The following is a 20337-nucleotide window of genomic DNA, read 5'->3' as shown; positions in this document are numbered from 1 at the left end:
GGCAAACAACAACCAAGGTGTGACTGTATCTACAACCTGAGCCGACAGCTCAGGGGGCTCAGATACAAGGGGCCGACCGCATGAATACCCCAAAGGATCTTGCTTCTCAATGAGTCACTGCTTTGGACCCAGCACAGAGCAAGCAGGTCTCTGTGCATCCAGCTTCCTGCCTGCTTCCAGCTCAGCTCACACCCCAAAACTCTGGCAGTTGTTCTCCTACCTAGCAGCTAGGAGATGAGGGGCACCTATCTGCCCAGATGGTGCCACCACTCAGTTGTAGTTCTTGCAACCTAGCTCATTTTTTGAGGTGCTGACCAGGACACTTAAGTGGCCTGCAGAGGTCATTGTCCTAAGAGAATTGTCTAACTAGTTTGGCGAATTCCTCTGTTAGATTCTCTTCTTCTTCTTCTTCTTCTTCTTCTTCTTCTTCTTCTTCTTCTTCTTCTTCCTCCTCCTCCTCCTCCTCCTCCTCCTCCTCCTCCTCTTTGGCAATCACTTGTAGCTGAGTAAGATTGTCTTCCATGAACACGGTTTTAACAATGAGTCTGTAAGTGACTATGGAGGCCAATTCTGGACCCACACATCCTTCCACAGTGGGGACATTGGTTTCCGGGCAGGAGCTGATCACAGTGTGGATTTGCCAAGCGTGCCTTCCTCCTAGCACGTTTCTCCCTTGCGTCCTGAGTTTGAGTGTCTTCAAAGCCCAGGACACCTTTGGTAAAGGCTGTTTTCCAACTGGAGCACTCACAGGCCAGTGTTTCCCAGTTGTCGGTGTTTATACTACATTTTTTTAGATTTGCTTTGAGACCTCTTTTGTTGACCACCAGCATGACATTTTCCATTTTTAAGTTCGGAATAGAGTAGCTGCTTTGGAAGACGATCATCAGGCATCCACACAACATGACTAGTCCAAAGAAGTTGGTGTTGAAGGATCATTGCTTCAACCCTGGTGATCTTTGCTTCTTCCGTACACTGATATTAGTTCGCCTGTCTTCCCAAGTGATGTGTAAAATTTTTCGGAGACACCGTTGATGGAATCTTTCAAGGAGTTGGAGATGGCGTTTATAAGTGGTCCATGTTTTACAAGCATACAGTAGGGTTGGTAGTACAATAGCTTTGTAAAAAAGCATTTGGACCCCAAGAACTGGAAGGGACTCAGGACATCATCCAAACTGACCCCCCAAACTGACAACAGTGCAATATTAAGCATTTTAATGTATTGCACATTTGCAAATGTAGGGCCAGCAGCTTTGCATGGAGAAGAGCCCGCAGCATCTCCAGGTGGGCCTGCCTGAGTTGTCAGTGTGTAGACCAAACTAAGCCAGATCAGACCCTCCGTGTCCCTATTTTGCAGGGACAGCCCCAGATTTACAGAAGCCATCCCAGTTTCTGATTTGATTCCGGAATTTCCTCTTTTTCCTTAAAGGTAAAGGGACCCCTGATCATTGGGTCCAGTCATGGCCGACTCTGGGGTTGCGGCGCTCATCTCACTTTATTGGCTGAGGGAGCCAGTGTACAACTTCTGGGTCATGTGGCCAGCATGACTAAGCCACTTCTGGCAAACCAGAGCAGCGCACGGAAATGCTTTCGAACTGCTAGGTTGGCAGGAGCAGAAACTGAGCAACAGGAGCGCACCCTGTCTTGAGGATTCAAACTGCCAACCTTCCGATTGGCAAGTCCTAGGCTCTGTGGTTTAACCCACAGCGCCACCCGCGTCCTTTTCCTTAGGACGTGCCTATTTTCATCAGAGAAATGTTGGAGGGTATGGAGCTATGCAACTCTCAAGCCAAGGAGACAAGTAACTGTACAACCTTAGATGACATCTTAAGGCAGTCCTGAATAGGGAAGTTTTTAATGTTTAATGTTTTATTGTGTTTCTATATACAGTATGTTGGAAGGTGCCAAGAGTGGCTGGGGCAACCCAGTGAGATGGGTGGGGTATAAATAAAATGAAGATGATGATGATATGTCTATTTTCATTGGAGAAATGTTGGGGGGGATGCTAAATAGATAGTTTGCCTCTGTATAAGGCAGCTTCCTTTCATTCTTCTGCTATACAGTGTTCCTGTCTCAAGAGAGCCAGGTCAACCTTTGGTTCCTAGGTAAAGGTAAAGGGACCCCTGACCATTAGGTCCAGTCGCGGACGACTCTGGGGTTGCGGCGCTCATCTCGCTTTACTGGCTGAGGAAGCCGGCGTCCAGCTTCTGGGTCATGTGGCCACCATGACTAAGCCGCTTCTGGCGAACCAGAGCAGCTCATGGAAATGCCATTTACCTTCCCACCAGAGTGGTACCTATTTATCTACTTGCACTTTGACATGCTCTCGAACTGCTATGTTGGCAGGAGTAGGGACCGAGCGACGGGAGCCGACCTTCTGATCGGCAAATCCTAGGTTCTGTGGTTTAACCCACAGCGCCAACCCCGTCCCCTTTGGTTCCCAGCAGTGGTTTAAAAATAATTTAAAAAGAGAACTTGTCTTTTGGCTCATCAGATCTGCAGACAAGGCAGCCCCTGTGCACCGACCATGCTTTTGCATGAGGAAGGAGAACTTTCTCAGGAAATTAAGACTTTCCCCCACAGTGCATAATTTGATGCAGGGGCATTGCCAGCTCCTCTTTCCTATGGTGGCCACAAGTGTTCTAGTAAATATACCCTCAGAAATCTACAATGCCCAAGACAGGGGGGTGGGAGATGCTTGCGCCATTTTGGGTCCCCAATCTCTTTTTTTCCTGATCTTTTAGATGTGGCAGCTATTAGGTGTTACGCTCCTGCCTAACAGCAGCCATTTTATGACTGGCTCCCGCGGAGCCTTCTGAAGTTTCCAAATGGGTCCGTTGGCCAAAAAAAAGGTGGGGAATTTAATTGTTTGCATTCACTGCCACACGATGAGATAATGGCCTCCACAGCTTTGCGACTTTAAAATGGGATTAGGCCAAGGCTTCTCAAACTTTCTAACTCCAGGGGGCCTGTCTGAAAAGTCCAAAAATTACTGCGGTTCATCCCCCTCACAGAGCTATAATTCCCAGAATGGTTTAAAAGCCAATCTCTCTTCATAGCGAACTCTGGGAATTGTAGTTAGTTCTGTGAGGGGAATGGGGGTGGAGTCTCTTAGCAAGCTTCACAAACTACAGCTCCCAAAATTCTTTGGGGGAAGCAAGGGCTGTCTAAAGTGGTATCACAGAACTTTAAAAGTATGGCATGAAAGTGGCCTGAAATTGTCCCAGTTGGAAAGGGCGCATGTTGCACTTTTCTAAAAGAAAGAAGGAAATCCGTTTATAAATAATAATAATAATAATAATAATAATAATAATAATAATAATATATTATTTATACCCCGCCCATCTGGCTGGGTTTCCCCAGCCATTCTGGGCGGCTTCCAACAAAACACTAAAATACAATAACCTATTAAATATTAAAAGCTTCCCTAAACAGGGCTGCCTTCAGATGTCTTCTAAAAGTTTGGTAGTTATTTTTCTCTTTGACATCTAGTGGGAGGGTGTTCCACAGGGTGGGTGCCACTACTGAGAAGGCTCCCTGCCTGGTTCCCTGTAACTTGGCTTCTCGCAACGAGGGAACCGCCAGAAGGCCCTCGGCGCTGGATCTCAGTGTCTGGGCTGAACGATGGGGGTGGAAACGCTCCTTCAGGTATACTGGGCCTTTGAGGCCGTTTAGGGCTTTAAAGGTCAGCACCAGCACTTTGAATTGTGCTCAGAAACGTACTGGGAGCCAATGTAGGCCTTTCAAGACCGGTGTAAAACTTGCATCAACACATTTTTCCACTTAAGCACCATTGCACAAATATTTTTTAATTGGCAAAAGTGTGTGCAAGTACAAATTATGAGATCAATTTGAATAAAATGGTGCTGACGAGATGGGGAATATTTTCAAGGTGTGCTGAAGTTGAGGAGTGACAGCAGGGGCTCACCTGTCTGAAACACCAAACCTGCCGAGTCACGCTAAAGCTGCCTGCATTTGCAGAGAGAATATGCAATCGAATCTTTTAGCCATTTAGATCGTGCAATTTCAACCATATGTGGCTAAGGGCTGGCTGGCTGAAATTCTGCAAGTTAAATGCAAGCAAAGCCGAGAGCTTGAAAGCTCTTTCCACACCACGTAAGCCAAGCAGAAACAGTGTGGTATGAGCTCTTCAGCTCTCTGCCTTGCTCTCTGCCACTCTCCAGGGAGTGCGCGAGCAAAGCCCTGCTGGTGCACCAATTCTGGGATGCTCTTGCGAGATCTTGCTGGGCTGTGCAAGTTCCCGCAAAATCTCACATGAGCATCCCATGGCCTCTAAGAGACCTCGTGCTCTGTTGGAGCTAAACCAACCACAATGGACATACTTCACCCAGCAGGAGAGTTGTTAGGGGGTAGCCCAGTGAAGATAGGTCTATGACACACACAACACACTCTGCACAGTTTGCTCAGAAGCATTCATACATTATGCAATAGCTAATGCCCTAGACCTATGTGCAATGCGCCTGACACTAGGAACCATGGTCTGTTTCCTCTGTGCGTTGAGGGGACAGGACAACCCACCATCAACAACTATGGTTTACTGTGACGTGCCATCTGGGTCACAGAAGCAAACCAATATTTCATTTTATTTATGAGAGAGGAAGAGAGATGATTTTCAAATATACCAAAACTAAGGAAACAACAATAAGAATATTAGGTGCACATTCCAGCCCAAACTCCTTGGAGACCCTGGGTGGAGATGTGGGCTCAGTTTTTTACCCCCAAAAGCAGCAGTGTTGGAGGAGAAAATTGTCTGGTTTCCACGTAACACTACACTGTGGTTTGACAAACTACAAGTTCACCATGAGTTGCCGCACAGACAATCAGACAAACAATGGCTTATTTATCCAAAGTTTGTTTGTTCGTTGTTGTTTTTCCAGTTGCTCCTGCAACTGAGGTGGTGTGGCCAAACAAACCTTGGTTCAGGAGGGGGTGTCGAGTTCAAGCATGACGACAAGCTGCAGTTAAAACAAACCAAGGTTCATAAACCAATAACAAACCATGGTTTGTTGCAAACCCTAGTTATACCTCTGGACAAAGTTTGTGTGTGTGATTTTAATAAACCATGGTGGCGCTGTGGGTTAAACCATAGAGCCTAGGACTTGCCAATCAGAAGGTTGGCGGTTCAAATCCCCGCGACGGGGTGAGCTCCCATTGCTCGGTCCCTGCTCCTGCCAACCTAGCAGTTTGAAAGCACATCAAAGTGCAAGTAGATAAATAGGTCCTGCTCTGGCGGGAAGGTAAACGGTGTTTCCGTGCGCTGCTCTGGTTCGCCAGAAGCACGCCAGCTCCCTCGGCCAGCAAAGTGAGATGAGCGCCGCAACCCCAGAGTCGGTCATGACTGGACCCTTTACCTTTTTAACATTCTGAGGCAGCCAGGCTAATGGTTAGCCTTTTCTCACACAACTATTGGGGAAAAAATGCAGGTACTTGTATCCCCGCCCCCACTGGGTGAGCAGTGGATTGCAGCTTTTGCAGGGGGAGGTGTGTATAAACAACCAGAAGGACAGAGCTGGACACCCCTCCCACAGAGCTGCGATACAGATTAAAACAGAATCAAGATGCTAGATTTCCTCCATTGTTCCCACCCTTAGAATATCTTCGCTGTGCCTCTACAAACTATGATGTGCTGAAAAGCCTTAGGGCACCAGAGCTTGCGCGACTTAACTCCGGTTCAATTGCAGTGTACAGCACGTTCTCAGGTGCACACTGAATAGCACGGTTGAGGGCTAAACATTTAGTTGAAAGGGTGAGTTGAGTCCTTGTGAAACTACTTTCTTTCACCACCTGGCTATGTATTCCAGCAGCCTTCTCCAACTTGGTGCCCTCCAGGCTCCAGATGTTTCAGACTGTAAGGTTCAGCTCCTGCAGAGCCACTGAAATTCAGTGGGGTGACTTATGAACTATACAATGCAAGCAATAGAGGTTTTTTGGAGGGGCATGTCCCCTACAAACCCCCTTGAAAAGGGAGACGCCTGATCAAAGTACCCAGAGCCTTCGCAACAGAGAAGTACCTTGGCTCACGTCTACCCAGATGAGCCGAAAGCGCAGGTGAGTGATGACTCGGGGAAAGAGGAAAACAAACTCTGCACATGCTCTAGAGCACGCTCTCCGCTGCCTTATCATTTCACAGGCTCCAGGGCATTAAAGACACAGAGAAAACTCCGGGTTAAGCATTTCTTACAAACACACAGACAAGACTCCGCGGTAAGCATTCTTTACGCTTCCCTCGTACGACCCATCTCCTTCCTGCCATTCCCGGGGGAGCGGAGGGTCGCGGCTGCCCCCTGTCCCCGCTGTCTCTACCCGGATTCACCTGCCTGCCGCCTTCCGACGTTCCCTCGACGGCGCGTTCTCAGCAGCCCGGCAGCTCCTGCGCGCTCGCGGGTGCCTCTTCGGAGGTCAGGAGCATCTCCAGAATGGCTCTCGCCTGTACGCAATCCTTGGGCGGGACGCACCCCACAAAAATGCCCGGCAAGGGGAGGGGAAAGGTCTCTGCCCCGCGCAGTTGCTGCAGCAAAGCAGGAAAACAGCAGTTGTTGCGCCTCCCCGACGGTTTCACGGTCCGCGAGCAGAAGCAGAAGCCGACGCGCCCGCGATGGGGAAGCCGCGCGCTTAAGAACCGCCCAGCCCCACGGCGGCCGCGCCTCTTTCCCGAAGGCCTCGCCCCCCAGCCTCTCCGTCCCCACCAGCCCTTCGACTTTTTAAAAAGAGGGCTCTCTCTCAGCAAATACTGTAGTTACCTTTCACTCTCGCAAGAGGCAAAGGGCGGTCACCACTTCGGATGGAGACTAGGCAAATTCATGGCTAAACTGGATAGAAGCGTTTTCTTTCCTCTCTCCTCCTAACACTAGAACTCTTTAGCTCAGTCGGTGAAGCATGAGACTCTCAATCTCAGGGTCGTGATGGCCGAAAGATTCCTGCGTTGTAGGGGGTTGGACTAGATGACCCTCGGGTTCCCTCCCAACTCTTGTTGTTGTTGTTTAGTCGTTTAGTCGTGTCCGCCTCTTCGTGACCCCATGGACCAGAGCACACCAGGCACTCTTGTCTTCCACTGCCTCCTGCAGTTTGGTCAAACTCATGCTGGTAGCTTCGAGAACACTGTCCAACCATCTCGTCCTCTGTCGTCCCCTTCTCCTTGTGCCCTCCATCTTTCCCAACATCAGGGTCTTTTCCAGGGAGTCTTCTCTTCTCATGAGGTGGCCAAAGTCTTGGAGCCTCAGCTTCATGATCTGTCCTTCCAGTGAGCACTCAGGGCTGATTTCCTTCAGAATGGATCGGTTTGATCTTCTTGCAGTCTATGGTACTCTCAAGAGTCTCCTCCAGCACCAGAATTCAAAAGCATCAATTCTTCGGTGATCAGCCTTCTTTATGGTCCAGCTCTCACTTCCATACATCACTACCATAGCTTTAACTATATGGACCTTCTCCCAACTCTACAGTTCTAGAATTCTATGGCATCCAATGAAGCTGAAGGTTGGACGAATCCGGACAGAGAAAAGGAAGGACTTCTTCATGCAAGGCAGAATTAAATCTGTGGAACTCCCTTCCACAGGAAACAGGGCCACCAACTTAGATGGCTTTAAAGAGGGATTAGAGATATACCTTTAAGAATTAAAAAGGATTCAACATATTTGTGGGAGGAAAGGGGTATTGATGGCTATCACTCATGATGGCTTCTGAATCCCAGTTGCTGGAAACCACAGGAGGGGAGAGGGGTCTTGTGTTCAGGTCCTGCTCCTGCGCTTCCCATGGGGGGCATCTGACCCAGTAAGCTCTTATTATGTTTTTACCTTGCAATATGGAAATGTGAACCCTGCATAGAGTTTCTCAAGAGGTTAAAGGATTGCGGCAGGTGCGGGGGGGGGGGGGAGAGGGGAGGAGGGAACCGTGCTTTCCCTCCCAGGCAAGCAGCTTATTTCTCTGCTTTCCCTACTCCACAACTGGACCCCTGCGGTTACTTGCACTGCTCGTATCCAAATCACAAACTACACATTCAAATAAGGGTGCAGCCTTAACCAGACTTACTCAGTGGCGTAGCGTGGGGGGTGCAGGGGGGCCCGGCCGCACCGGGCGCAACATCTGGGGTTAGGGCAAATCCACCGGTTAGGGGGCGCAAACTACTTGCCTTGCCCCGGGTGCTGACAACCCACGCTACGCCACTGGACTTACTGGAACATTAACTCCTGAAGAAACCAACAGGACTTCCTTCGGAGAAAATAAGCGCCAGATGTTTGTGTGGGATGTGCTGCTGTTCATCTCTCAGAAATGTGGGGTGGAGCTGCTATCCAAAATGCACTTTGCCCCTTCTGGTCCTGAATGGGGTAACTGTGCCCCTGAAGGACCAGGTGTGCAGCCTGGGAGTCATTTTGGACTCACAGCTGTCCATGGAGGTGAAGGTCAATTCTGTGTCCAGGGCAGCTGTTTACCAGCTCCAGCTGGTACGCAGGATGAGACCCTCCCTGCCCACAGACTGTCTGGCCAGAGTGGTGCATGCTCTGGGTATCTCCCACTTGGACTACTGCAATGCACTCTACATGGGGCTACCTTTGAAGGTGACCCGGAAACTACAACTAATCCAGAATGCGGCAGCCAGACTGGGGACTGGGAGCGGCCACCGAGACCACATAACACCGGTCTTGAAAGACCTACATTGGCCCCCAGTACGTTTCCAAGCACAATTCAAAGTGTTGGTGCTGACCTTTAACGCCGTAAACGGCCTCGGTCCTGTATACCTGAAGGAGCGTCTCCACCCCCATCGTTCAGCCCAGACACTGAGGTCCAGTGCTGAGGGTCTTCTGGTGGTTCCCTCACTGCGAGAAGCCAAGTTACAGGGATCCAGGCAGAAGGCCTTCTCGGTGGTGGCGCCCGCCCTGTGGAACGCCCTCCCACCAGATGTCAAAGAGAAGAACAACTACCAGACTTTTAGAAGACATCTGAAGGCAGCCCTGTTTAGGGAAGCTTTTAATGTTTGATGTATTACAGTATTTTAAATTTTTTTTTTGGGAAGCTGCCCAGAGTGGCTGGGGAAGCCCAGCCAGATGGGCGGGATATAAATAATAATAATAATAAATAATAATAATAATAATAATAATAATAATAATAATAATAATTACTTCTGAACACCCCCAAATCACGTAGGGTGAGGCCACCATCGGCTCCTATCTCCCTCCACTGCTCTTGCGGCCGCATCCTGCTCATGGCGTTCCCTTTGGAGCATCAGGTTCGCCACTCTGGGAGCAGGATTCTGCGCTAGATGGGCCACCTGCGGTCGGGCAATCCAGCCACCAAATACCCAGCTCAGTGTTGCAATTTTTGCTTTGCTCGTCACTTAAAACCATAACTGTCACTTTCTTTACTCCCTCCAGAGTGTCAGCGGCTGGTGGGTGGGTTAATCACATTAGATTTCTTTTCTTTCTTTAATTGCCACAGCAACAATCTTCCAGGTTTGTTTGCAAATTCAGACTCTTTCCGTTTAGGATATTTTAATTTCATGTAGAGTCAGAATTGTGTTTGTAGCATTTTAATAGTCTGCATTACAACCGTGTTTCCCAGTTTCCCAGTTCATTTATTTTCATTCATAGTAAGTTCTTTTATTATCTCTTGCTTCTTGGCTTCTCTTGATTTCTTTTGGAAAGTGTTTTGTTGTACATAAAGAAGCCTCTTATTACTGCCTCACCGGAATCCTGTATCATATATAAGTCTGTCCCTTTGCTTAAATTTATTTCAAAGTAGTCTTTTAGAACTTTCATCCCTTTCCCCTATATCTCTGGCTTCTTTAATAATCCTTCATTTAATGACCATCTATATGTTGATTTCTGTTTTATTATTTATATGCCACCCACCTGACTGGATTTCCCCAGCTGCTCTGGGTGACTCCCAACAAAATATTTAAAGCACAATAAAACCTCAGACATTAAAAACTTCCCTGTACAGGGCTGCTTTCAGATGTCTCCTGGAAATAATAGAGTTGTTTATCTGTTTTACATTTGACAGTAGGGCATTCCACAGGGAGGGTGTGACTATGGAGAAAGCTCTCTCTGCCTGGTAATAATAATAATAATAATAATAATAATAATTATTATTATTATTATTATTATTATTTATTTGTACTCCGCCCATCTAGCTGGGTTTCCCCAGCCACTCTGGGCAGCTTCCAACAAAGATTAAAAATACATTAAAATGTCACACCTTAAAAACTTCCCTGAACAGGGCTGCCTTCAGATGTCTTCTGAATGTCAGGTAATTGTTTATCTCTTTGACATCTGATGGAAGGGCGTTCCACAGGGCGGGTGCCACTACTGAGAAGGCCCTCTGCCTGGTTCCCTGTAGCTTTGCTTCTCGCAATGAGGGAACTGCCAGAAGGCCCTCGGCACTGGACCTCAGTATCCGGGCAGAACGATGTGGGTGGAGATGCTCCTTCAGGTATACAGTGGTACCTCGGGTTACATAGCTTCAGGTTACAGACTCTGCTAACCCAGAAATAGTACCTTGTGTTAAGAACTTTGCTTCAAGATGAGAACAGAAATCGCGTGGTGGCTGCACAGCAGCAGCGGGAGGCCCCATTAGCTAAAGTGGTGCTTCAGGTTAAGAACAGTTTCAGGTTAAGAATGGACCTCCGGAATGAATTAAGCACTTAACACGATGTACCACTGTACTGGACCGAGGCCCTTTAGGGCTTTAAAGGTCAGCACCAACACTTTGAATTGTGCTCGGAAACGTACTGGGAACCAATGTAGGTCTTTCAAGACCGGTGTTATGTGGTCTCGGCGGCCGCCCTTGGTTCCCTGTAGCTTCACTTCCCTCAGTGAGGGAACCACCAGAAGGCCCTCGGAGCTGGACCTCAGTATCCGGGCTGAATGATGGGGGTGAAGATGCTCTTTCAGTCTATTTCTACTGCATAAATAAGTAACCTTGCACTCTCAGGGGAGAAGAAAAGAGGAAACATCCCTCTCCCCCATACTTCCCTCTCTAGCTCAAAAAAGCATGACAGCTCTGGAGCCCAACCCGCCCACCCCCCGCCCACGGGGTCACCGAGGAAAGGAGCCTTGCTGGCTTGCTTCTCTGTTAAAAGTTTAAAACAGGAACATGCAGAAAATAGGAGGAGGCTGCTCTTAAGGGCCACTGCACTTTGTAGCAGAATTACTCTGGAGTAGCATTTTGAAGCTACAGCAAAGCCTGGGCTGCTTGCTTTCCTGCAGGCCACCTCCCCACCAAAATGCATTTTTAAGGGCTCATTATTTGTTCCTTATGTGCTGATTATACCAAAATAAGCCCCAGGGTACATGGTTGACAAAACAAAAAGAAAAGACAAAGCGAACGAAAACCCCCCACAAGCATCTCTCATCTAACTGTGCAACAACAACACCTTTTACAGAAAGGAAATGCACAAGCCGATCACATTGAAAATAGTGTTAAAGGTTGTAGGCTGGTCAGTCACGGGTCATAACCCGTGAGTCCCTTGCGCACCTGAGAGCCTGCCATTGTGAGTCTAGATTCTACAAGAGGAAGCATGGTGAATCGGTCAGACTGGTTTATTGGTAAGACAATGGCCTTAGCTGGTCAGTTAAGCACAGACGGACGTTTACATGGCCAGAGAGTGAGCTCTGTTGCCATAGAGGCAAATGGACGGGACTTTTCACAACTCATCCTAGAATGGAGAGCAATAGGCCAAGAAGGAGCAATGTGTGAGGCTTGTGGCAGGTGCTGGAAGCTGGAGACACAGCGTCTTGTCTTGCTCTGAGCTGAACCCTGCAAAGGACCTGCGACATAAACATTTCTTTTTTAACTGACTGAAACTCAGAGTGTGGTTGAAGTGTCGCACCGGTGCATAACGGCAGCTCCTGGCTGGCTGGCCGTCAACACGTCCTCTCAGTGCAATTTTGCTTACATTTATGTAGCTACGAATGTTGCCATCTGTCCGTCTCAAGAGATAATAGAGTGCACCTCTGGGGGTGTTTGCAGCACCGACGTGATCTCCCCGGGTGCAAGACTGGGCAGGGTGTCTGGAGCTCCTGGGCTGCCCAGATGACAAGACCTCGCCCCCCTCAGCCTTGCTAATGTGGCCCAAAGGATATATATTCATAGCTATGGGGGGCTAAGAATTCCTAGGGGGGGCAAAGAGGCAAGAGAGTTTCAAGGGCTGCTGGAGGTGTAAATGACAATCAATCTCTGAAAAGCTGGCATCCCTGGATCAAGTTCGTTAACACTGTTGAATTAATCAAACTACCGTATTTTTCACTCTATAACACGCTCCCAACCATAACACGCACATAGTTTTTAGAGGAGGAAAACAAGAAAAAAGTATTCTAAACGAAACAGTGGATGTATGATTTTTGTGGTCCATGCTGTGGCCACAGACATGTGATCTGATGGTGAGTTTGGGGTAGCCCAATGCAAAAATCCTGAGGATCCATGTGGATCCGTGCTTTGTAACCACGTTTTTGCACCACTGCGGCCCCAGGCAACAGTGGGCGCATGATTTTTTTTGTGCAATCTGTAGCCATGGACATGCTATGTGATCTGATGGTGAATTTGGGGTGACTCAGTGCAAAAATCCTGAGGATCCGTGTGGATCCGTGCTTTGTAACCATGTTTCAAGTGGGGAGGGAAGGAAAAGCACTCAAGGGACAAGGAACACGCATGGGGTGGGTGGAGAAGGATGCTGTTAATGATGCAGAAGAGGGGTATGAGAGGAGAAGGCTCTTATAAGAGGAGTGGGGAGGAGAGAGAGACAGAGAGCCTGCTTGCTTTAAAGGAGCCAACCGGACAGGAGCCGGTTACACTCGTGTAAGCGGCTCCTCTCCTTTCCTCTCCTCTCCCGCTTTGCTCCTTTAAAGCAAGCAGGCTCTCTGTCTCTCTCTCCTCCTCACTCAGCGGCTCTTCTCCCGCTTTGCTGTTTCAAAGCGAGCCACGGAGGAGGGAAGGAAGGGGAACCATGGATCCTCTGCTCACGACTGCAGCAGATCCCCCCGCCATCCATAGGCATTCGCTCCATAACACGCACAGACATTTCCCCTTACTTTCTAGGAGGAAAAAAAGTGAGTGTTATGGTGCAAAAAATACGGTAAGTAGTTTAAACAGACCCTCCAAGCAGGGCTGTCTTAAGCATATGCGGCGCTGGGGTGCAAAGCTCCGCCCAGCGCCCTCCCCAGGTTGCCCAGAGTTGTCAACCTTCTTTTAGGGGGGAACCCTAAAGTTGTTGACCTTTCTTTAGGGCGGGCTGGCGAGGTGTGCACGGCAGAGTTGGCCTGACCAGCCGCCTCAACAACAACAAAGGAGCCTGAGGCGGCAATGGTGGTAGAAGCTAGGCCAGAGCCGGGCGCCTGGGGTGGGGGTGGGAAAGCAGAGCCCAGCGCAACAACAGTCGAGCTCAAGGCTCCTGTGAGCAGCATGCGCTGGGCAGGCCTTTCAACGGCCCGCCAATCCCAGGCGCGCAGGAGGGCAGAGCCGGCCAGCTGCCTCAGCGCCTTGCTCGACTGCAGCAGAAGAGCTGCGGTGCTCCAATGGGTTCGGCTCTGCTTGGCAGCAGCTGTCGGCTCTTCCCCATCCCTGGACTCCAAATCCTGGCCCCGGACTCTTAGCCTGGCGCCCCTGAGAGCCCGGCGCCCGGGTGCCCCACACCCCTAGCACCTATGGGTAAGACAGCCCTGCCTCCAAGTGTCCCTTTTTTCCAGGGCCAGCCCCAGATTTACATAAGTCTTCTCATTTTCTGATTTGATCATGGAATGTCCCTCTTTTCCTTAAAATGGTAAAGGGACCCCTGACCATTAGGTCCAATCATGGCCGACTCTGGGGTTGTGACGCTCATCTCACTTTATTGGCCGAGGGAGCCGGCGTACAGCTTCTGGGTCATGTGGCCAGCATGACTGAGCCGCTTCTGGCGAACCAGAGCAGTGCACGGAAATGCCATTTACCTTCCCACCGGAGCGTTGCCTATTTATCTACTTGCACTTTGACGTGCTTTCAAACTGCTAGGTTGGCAGGAGCAGGGACCGAGCAACAGGAGCTCACCCCGTTGCGGGGATTCGAACCGCCGACCTTCTGATCGGCAAGTCCTAGGCTCTGTGGTTTAACCCACAGCACCACCCGCGTCCCTCTTTTCCTTAGGACATCCCTATTTTAATCAGAGAAATGTTGGAAGGTATGGAGTTATGTGACCCATGAACCAAGGACATAAGTAACCATGCAAACTTTAGAAGACATCTGAAGGTAGCCCTGTATAGGGAAGTTTTTAATGTTTAATGTTATGTTTTCATATATGTTGGAAGGTGCCAAGAGTGGCTGGGGCAACCCAGTCAGATGGATGGGCTATTATTATTATTATTGAATAGGATGCCCCTATTTTCATCAGAGAAATGTTGGAGAGTATGCTGTAAATTAAATTTTGAATAAACGGGTAAGGGGCACTGTGTGAGAGATGAGTTTATGGAACCAAGGGGGCGGTATCTATTATTTCAAGTTCCCACACTTCATAACAGGACGGTATGGGGGTCATTGTCTGAGAGCACCATGAGTCATTTTCCCCTCTTGACAAGGCACTGGCATGAAAAAGAAGGCACTTCTCCAATTTTGTTATTTTCTCAGTCCCTCCACGCCTCTGTGTGGTCACTGCCCTGATTATGATGAGCTGAAGAAGGTTCCCAACACAAACTGTCCGACTCCCAACAGATTGGTGCTGCTAACACAGCGGTTTGACTTCATGCCAGAAGGTGCACTCGATTGTCTCCGAAGGCAGACAGAGGTTAACTCAACTCAACTTTGTTGGAGAGCTGTGCTGCAAAACCTAGAGAAGTGTGCATTTTGAAGGGTTTGCACTGGTTTGCATATTGTTTCAGAAAGTGTGAACGAGGTTAGTTTGCCTTTAAATGTGAAGTGAGCCAGATTTCTTCCCCATCCCTTGTGCCTGACACCTTCCTGCCTGCAATCCAACGAGAGGAGGCCATCGGTTCAGTCTCCACTTCCATCGTTCTGCCCGGACACTGAGGTCCAGCGCCAAGGGCCTTCTGGCAGTTCCCTCACTGCAAGAAGCCAAGTTACAGGGAACCAGCCAGAGGGCCTTCTCAGTGGTGGCACCTGCCCTGTGGAACGCCCTCCCACCAGATGTCAAAGAGAACAACAACTACCAGACTTTTAGAAGACATCTGAAGGCAGCCCTGTTTAGGGAAGCTTTTAATGTTTGACAGACTATTGTATTTTAATATTTTGTTGGAAGCCGCCCAGAGTGGCTGGGGAAACCCAGCCAGATGGGTGGGGTATAAATAATAAATGATGATGATGATGATGATCATCAGTTCCCTGCAAGAACTCAGCTGAGGTTGGTGCCATGCAAACCACGTCCACTTCCCCACTGCGAGAGAAGCCCTGTCTAGCCCTTCTTGCTGAAATCTGGTTATTATTTTCATGGACTACTTATATAAATACACACCCCCACACGTACCCACACCTTCTTCTGTTTAAAAGAAGGAACTAGCAAAGGCTCTGAATGCAAGGTTTAAACAGAAAGTCTTTGCTCTTCTGCAGAAAATGAGGTGGTGGATTTTTCTCTCTTCACTGAGCGCTACACCCACCTGCACCATCAACCTAACGTGCCATTTTGCACGGCCCACTTCTTCTGTGAAAAGTTACAGGAGTGCATCGCTCACCCAACTTTTTGGGGGAGGAGGTCACTGGAGGCTTACTGGTGTTTTGCTTGCAACATTGCCTTTAATTTACAAGCACACAGGTTGTGTCAGGAGCTCTTCCTACACTCGAGTAGCACCCTGGCAGAGACACATGCCCGACTGGCATGTTCTCTCCCTCCTGGTCGATCGTTCGGGAGCTTCAAAAGCTTTCTTCAGCCCAAACATCACAGCGACCGATGCCAACCGACATTGGCACACTTAGGGATCCGCAGAGTCTTCGCAATTTGCGTAACAGACCTCAGCAACTCAGCATTTTGGCTAGTCTACTTTATTTACATATAAACACACACGGAGCACTGCAACATGGCTCCCTCTCTCTCTAGCATCAGACAGCAAATGGAAAAAGAACAAAGGACAATAGTCCCGCTTCACGGAACACAGTAACACGAACATCCTGCCTCCATCACTTCCCACTCTGTGGAATCAAAACATACACCGTCATGTGATAGACAACAGTCCCATGACCGCAATAACGGCACAGGAATTCTAACAGGTTGAGTGTAGTTGGAGGAACACGGCCGAAGAACTCAACAGACACCTGAAGTTCACTGGTCTGACATCAGGTCTTCTAGGGCAGGGGCTGCAGGACTACAACTCCCATCTTTCCTGGCCATTGGCCATGCAAGCTGGGGTTTGTGGTAGCTGGAGTCCAGCAACATCTGATGGAGGCAAGCAAGCTTCTCATCCCTGCTTGACAGGACCAGCCAGCACCTCCAACTCTGCTTGCAGAGCTCAAGAACTCAGCTATATCCTGGTCCTCAATTTCTTACTCAAAACTGCTGTTCTGCAATTCTTTTCCAAAGACACTAGGATTTACAAATGCCTTCGTATGGGAATCAGTGTGGATGAATGGTCTCTTAGCTACCCCAAAACACTCAAAAAGCCAGGGATCGACTCACAAAGGAGATCTGCCAGGCTAGGCTTAGCCAGACCAGTTTAACCTAGGATTTCATAGAATCACAGAATGATTGCTCTGCAACGTAGGATCCTTTCACCTGACGTGGGGCTTGAACCCACGACTTTTAGATTAATAGCTCTACTGCCTGAGCGATTCAGGCATTTTTTAACAATATAGATTTAAAAGGGGGATTTAAGACTTTTGTCAGGGGAGTGGACAGTGGGGTGGTGATCCAATGGAATTAGAGTTCAAGACCTGGGACTTTTACTAATATTTTGTTAAGCATTTCTGCGGAGTTTCCCTGCAAAGCGTGGTTTTTACCACGTTGCAAAAATGCAAAGCTTTGCCCGAAATGGTGAGAGGAAGTTGGTGCAGATTCCGGAATGATGTCACAACTGCGTCCTTCTGGTGACTCACCCTCCAGCCTGGTCAGGGGCATCTGCGGGGCCAGCAGGTACCAAACGAGAAGCAACCTTAGCCCCACCCAGCTGGCAGGAGGCCTGGGCTTCTTCTCGGAAATTGCAAGAGGGGGAACTTCCTTTTCTGAAATGCAAATTGCTCCATGTTTACACTTTGATGCAACCCACGAATCTTTCTTTTGCTGCTCAGTCAACTGAGAATTGAGGAAGAAGGAGACAGAGGGAAAGTACTTAGCCATCAGAGCTCATTGTTGCCTCCAGCATCCGTGCTGGACGAGGTGGACCCCCTTGGGCCTGATCCAGCCACAGGGCTTTTCTCCTGCCCTTCACATTTCCCAGGGACAGACCTTGATGTGGAAAACACCTTACGGGAAGAGTTATATGCACCACTGCTGAGCCAAGAAACACAGGTAGCACACAAGCCACTCACTGAAAGAACATGACTTACCCAGCAAAAAATCCCGGGAGTTGTAGTTTGCTAAGGGTGCTGGGAATTGTAGCTCCCCAAGGGGCAAACCATTCTGCCTTACACAAACCTTAAAAGGGAAGGGCGTTACGAAGAGAGGACAGCACCCTCTCGTGGTTTCTCAAAGCACCGCCAAACGGACTCATACTGACCCTTGCTCTGCTTTGCTGCAGGTCAGAGAAAACCTTTGGTCCCCAGGTTTCGCTGCGCTACTACGACTCCCACCACCCCCACCTAGCTGGTTTGGGATGATGGGAGATGTAGTCCAACAATGCCAGGAGATCCAAGATCAAAGAACTCTGGACTCTCTTGCTCAGCCAAGGACTGTCTGCAGAGCTGCAAAGCAGCCATTGCAGAGACCTCAGGAATGGTGAGCCCAGGGGGTTCCAGATGTTGTCGCGCTCCATCTCCCATCTGCCCCTGCCAGAATGGCCCAGTGGGCAGGGACGATGGGATTTGGAGTGTAGCAGTGTTTCAGGGACCCCCCGTTTCCCCTCTCTGCGTTAGAGGTAGGGCAATGGGGAAGGATAGAATGGAGGAAGTCCCATTGCATGAGTGGAGGTCCACTTGCAGAAGTGTTGGGTTCCGCCTAAGTTATTAATGATTTTATTGTGGGAGGGTCATTGCATAGGGCTGGAAACCAGTCCAGAAAGGCTTCTGTTAGTATGAAAACAAATAAATATTGCAATTCCTAAAAGAGGTTCTAACCTCATTTCAAAAACAAAATAAAAACCCTGCCGTTGCACCGACTGTAAAAGGTTGAGTCTCGAAAGAGAACTTGCAAACGAGGCTGCAGTGTGATACCTGTCTCAGTTATCAAGTTATAAGCTCACTGCAGGTTCTCCAAGAGACCAGCAGAGGGCAGTCTTGCTCTATTAAAAATTGCTTGGCACTTGACCAACTTCACAAGGCAGAAGCCAAGAGGAGAAGACATCAGAAGTCCATCCGAAGGGGACTCTCCTGAACCTAGCAGACCAGCAGGACAAACTCGAGCTGCAGAGAACAAACCATGAGGTGGGACAGGTGCAAGAACATAGGCAGAATTCCTGCATTGCAGGGGGTTGGACTAGATGACCCTTGGGGTCCCAACTCTACAATTCTATGATCTCTGGTGGATCAGGCCAGAAGTCCATCTAGGTCCAGCTTACTGCTTCTCGCATTGCACAACCAGATCCTTCTGGGATATTCAAAGGCAGGACATGAGCTCCACAGGCTTCTCCCAACCCCACCGCTCAGCAAATGATATTGAATGGTAGACTGCCTCGGAACATGGATGTTCCAATGCAGATCAGTTTCACAAATGGGGAGCAGGTGGGGAGAGAAAGGGGTGGCTCACCTTTGCTCGCTAGGATCCATGCCCTCCAACATTTCTCGGATGAAAATAGGGCTGTCTTATTCAATAACAACAACAATAATATTTATATCCTGTCCATCACACTGGGCTGCCCCAGCCACTCTGTGAGGCTTCCAATATATATAAAAACATAAAACATTAAAAAACTTCCCTATACAGGGCTGCCTTCAAATGTCTTCTAAAGGCTGTATGTGACTTATCTCCTTGGTTTGGTACTTATTCTCCTTTTCTCTGATGAATATAGGGACATCCTAAGGCTAAACAGGACATTCTGGGATCAAATCCAAAACCAGGATGGCTTCTGTAAATTCGGGACTGTCCCTGGCAAATAGGGGCAATTGGAGGGTGTGCAGGATCCAGATATTAATTGAGTAAAAAGGAAAAGGGACCCCTGACCATTAGGTCCCATTGTGGACAACTCTGGGGTTGCGGCGCTCATCTCGCTTTATTGGCCGAGGGAGCCGGCGTACAGCTTCCGGGTCATGTGGCCAGCACGACTAAACCGCTTCTGGCGAACCAGAGCAGCGCACGGAAACGCCGTTTACCTTCCCACCAGAACGGTACCTATTTATCTACTTGCACTTTGACGTGCTTTTGAACTGCTAGGTTGGCAGGAGCAGGGACCAAGCAACGGGAGCTCACCCTGTCGTGGGGATTCGAACCGCCGACCTTCTGATCGGCAAGCCCAAGAGGCTCTGTGGTTTAACCCACAGCGCCACCCGCATCCCACTATTCATTGAGTAGAAGGCTCAAATAAGGATTGGCTGCCCCTCTACTACAGCCCAATGGTAGAGCATCTGCCTTAATTGTAGAAAGACCCAAATTCAACCCCCAGCATCTCCAGGTAGGGTGGGGAGAGACCCACCCTAAAAAGCTGCAGTCAGTCAGTATAGATCATATTGAGCCAGCTGGACCAATTGTCTGACTTCATATTAGAGAGCTTTCAGTGTTCCTGGCTCCCCTCTGCCTTTCAGGCCCAGGTGGTCTCCCCTCCTCACAGGTAGTTGTCTTCACCATCATTGTCACCGCTGCCATTGTCGTCTTCGCCGTCTTCCTCCTCTTCGTCCTCATCCCTCGCCAGGGCTTCGATGTCGTGGGTGATGTCTGTGATCATGCGGTTGAAGGACTCCGACTCTGAGCGCAGGGACCAGCTGTCGTAGCTGCGCACGGCGGAGGCCGAGGTGTTGCTCATGCTCTTCTTGATGCGCCCGAAGCTGTCAGTCAAAATCCCTCCTTCGCGGATACCGATGTTTTCCAGGAAGCTCTCGAAGTAGCCAATGTCCTGGTCAGGGATGAAGGGGCGCATCCCTGTGGAGGCAGAACAGAGAAAGGTGCCAGGGAGATTGGGCAAAGGCTCCTTGGCCCACCAGGAGCCCATTCCTGCAATCCCCCAAAGGGCAAAACATCACCCGATCACCTTGCCAACAAAGGCCCATATAGTTAAAGCCATGGTTTTCCCAGGAGTGATGTATGGAAGTGACTTGACCTCCCTCAGTGGTGAT

General features: G+C 49.2%; 2 protein-coding genes across 5 annotated transcripts in view; both read right to left on the bottom strand.

Moving 5' to 3' along the window:
• The window catches only part of HCK (HCK proto-oncogene, Src family tyrosine kinase), a 36733-nt gene extending 30085 nt beyond the window's left edge, over positions 1-6648 (bottom strand). Inside the window, exon 1 of one of the 4 annotated variants that reach the window (XR_014549179.1) lies at positions 6332-6608. The gene's annotated coding sequence lies outside the window, so the exon portion shown is untranslated. Of the gene's footprint in view, positions 1-6331 lie in introns of all 4 variants that reach the window. The other 3 variants (XM_083618750.1, XM_083618748.1, XM_083618749.1) reach the window with 3 other exon arrangements.
• Positions 6649-15950: 9302 nt separating this feature from the next.
• CCM2L (CCM2 like scaffold protein) overlaps positions 15951-20337 on the bottom strand; it is a 29930-nt gene continuing 25543 nt past the window's right edge. Inside the window, exon 10 of the mRNA XM_083618717.1 lies at positions 15951-20143. Coding sequence (XP_083474843.1) covers positions 19830-20143 — 314 coding nt within the window. The 3' untranslated portion in view covers positions 15951-19829. The remainder of the gene's footprint in view (positions 20144-20337) is intronic.

The sequence above is a fragment of the Podarcis filfolensis genome, assembly GCF_964270895.1.
Source record: "Podarcis filfolensis genome assembly, chromosome: 6".
In the NCBI taxonomy this organism is placed as follows: Eukaryota; Metazoa; Chordata; class Lepidosauria; order Squamata; family Lacertidae; genus Podarcis; species Podarcis filfolensis.
This window is presented reverse-complemented; position numbering and strand designations above follow the sequence as displayed.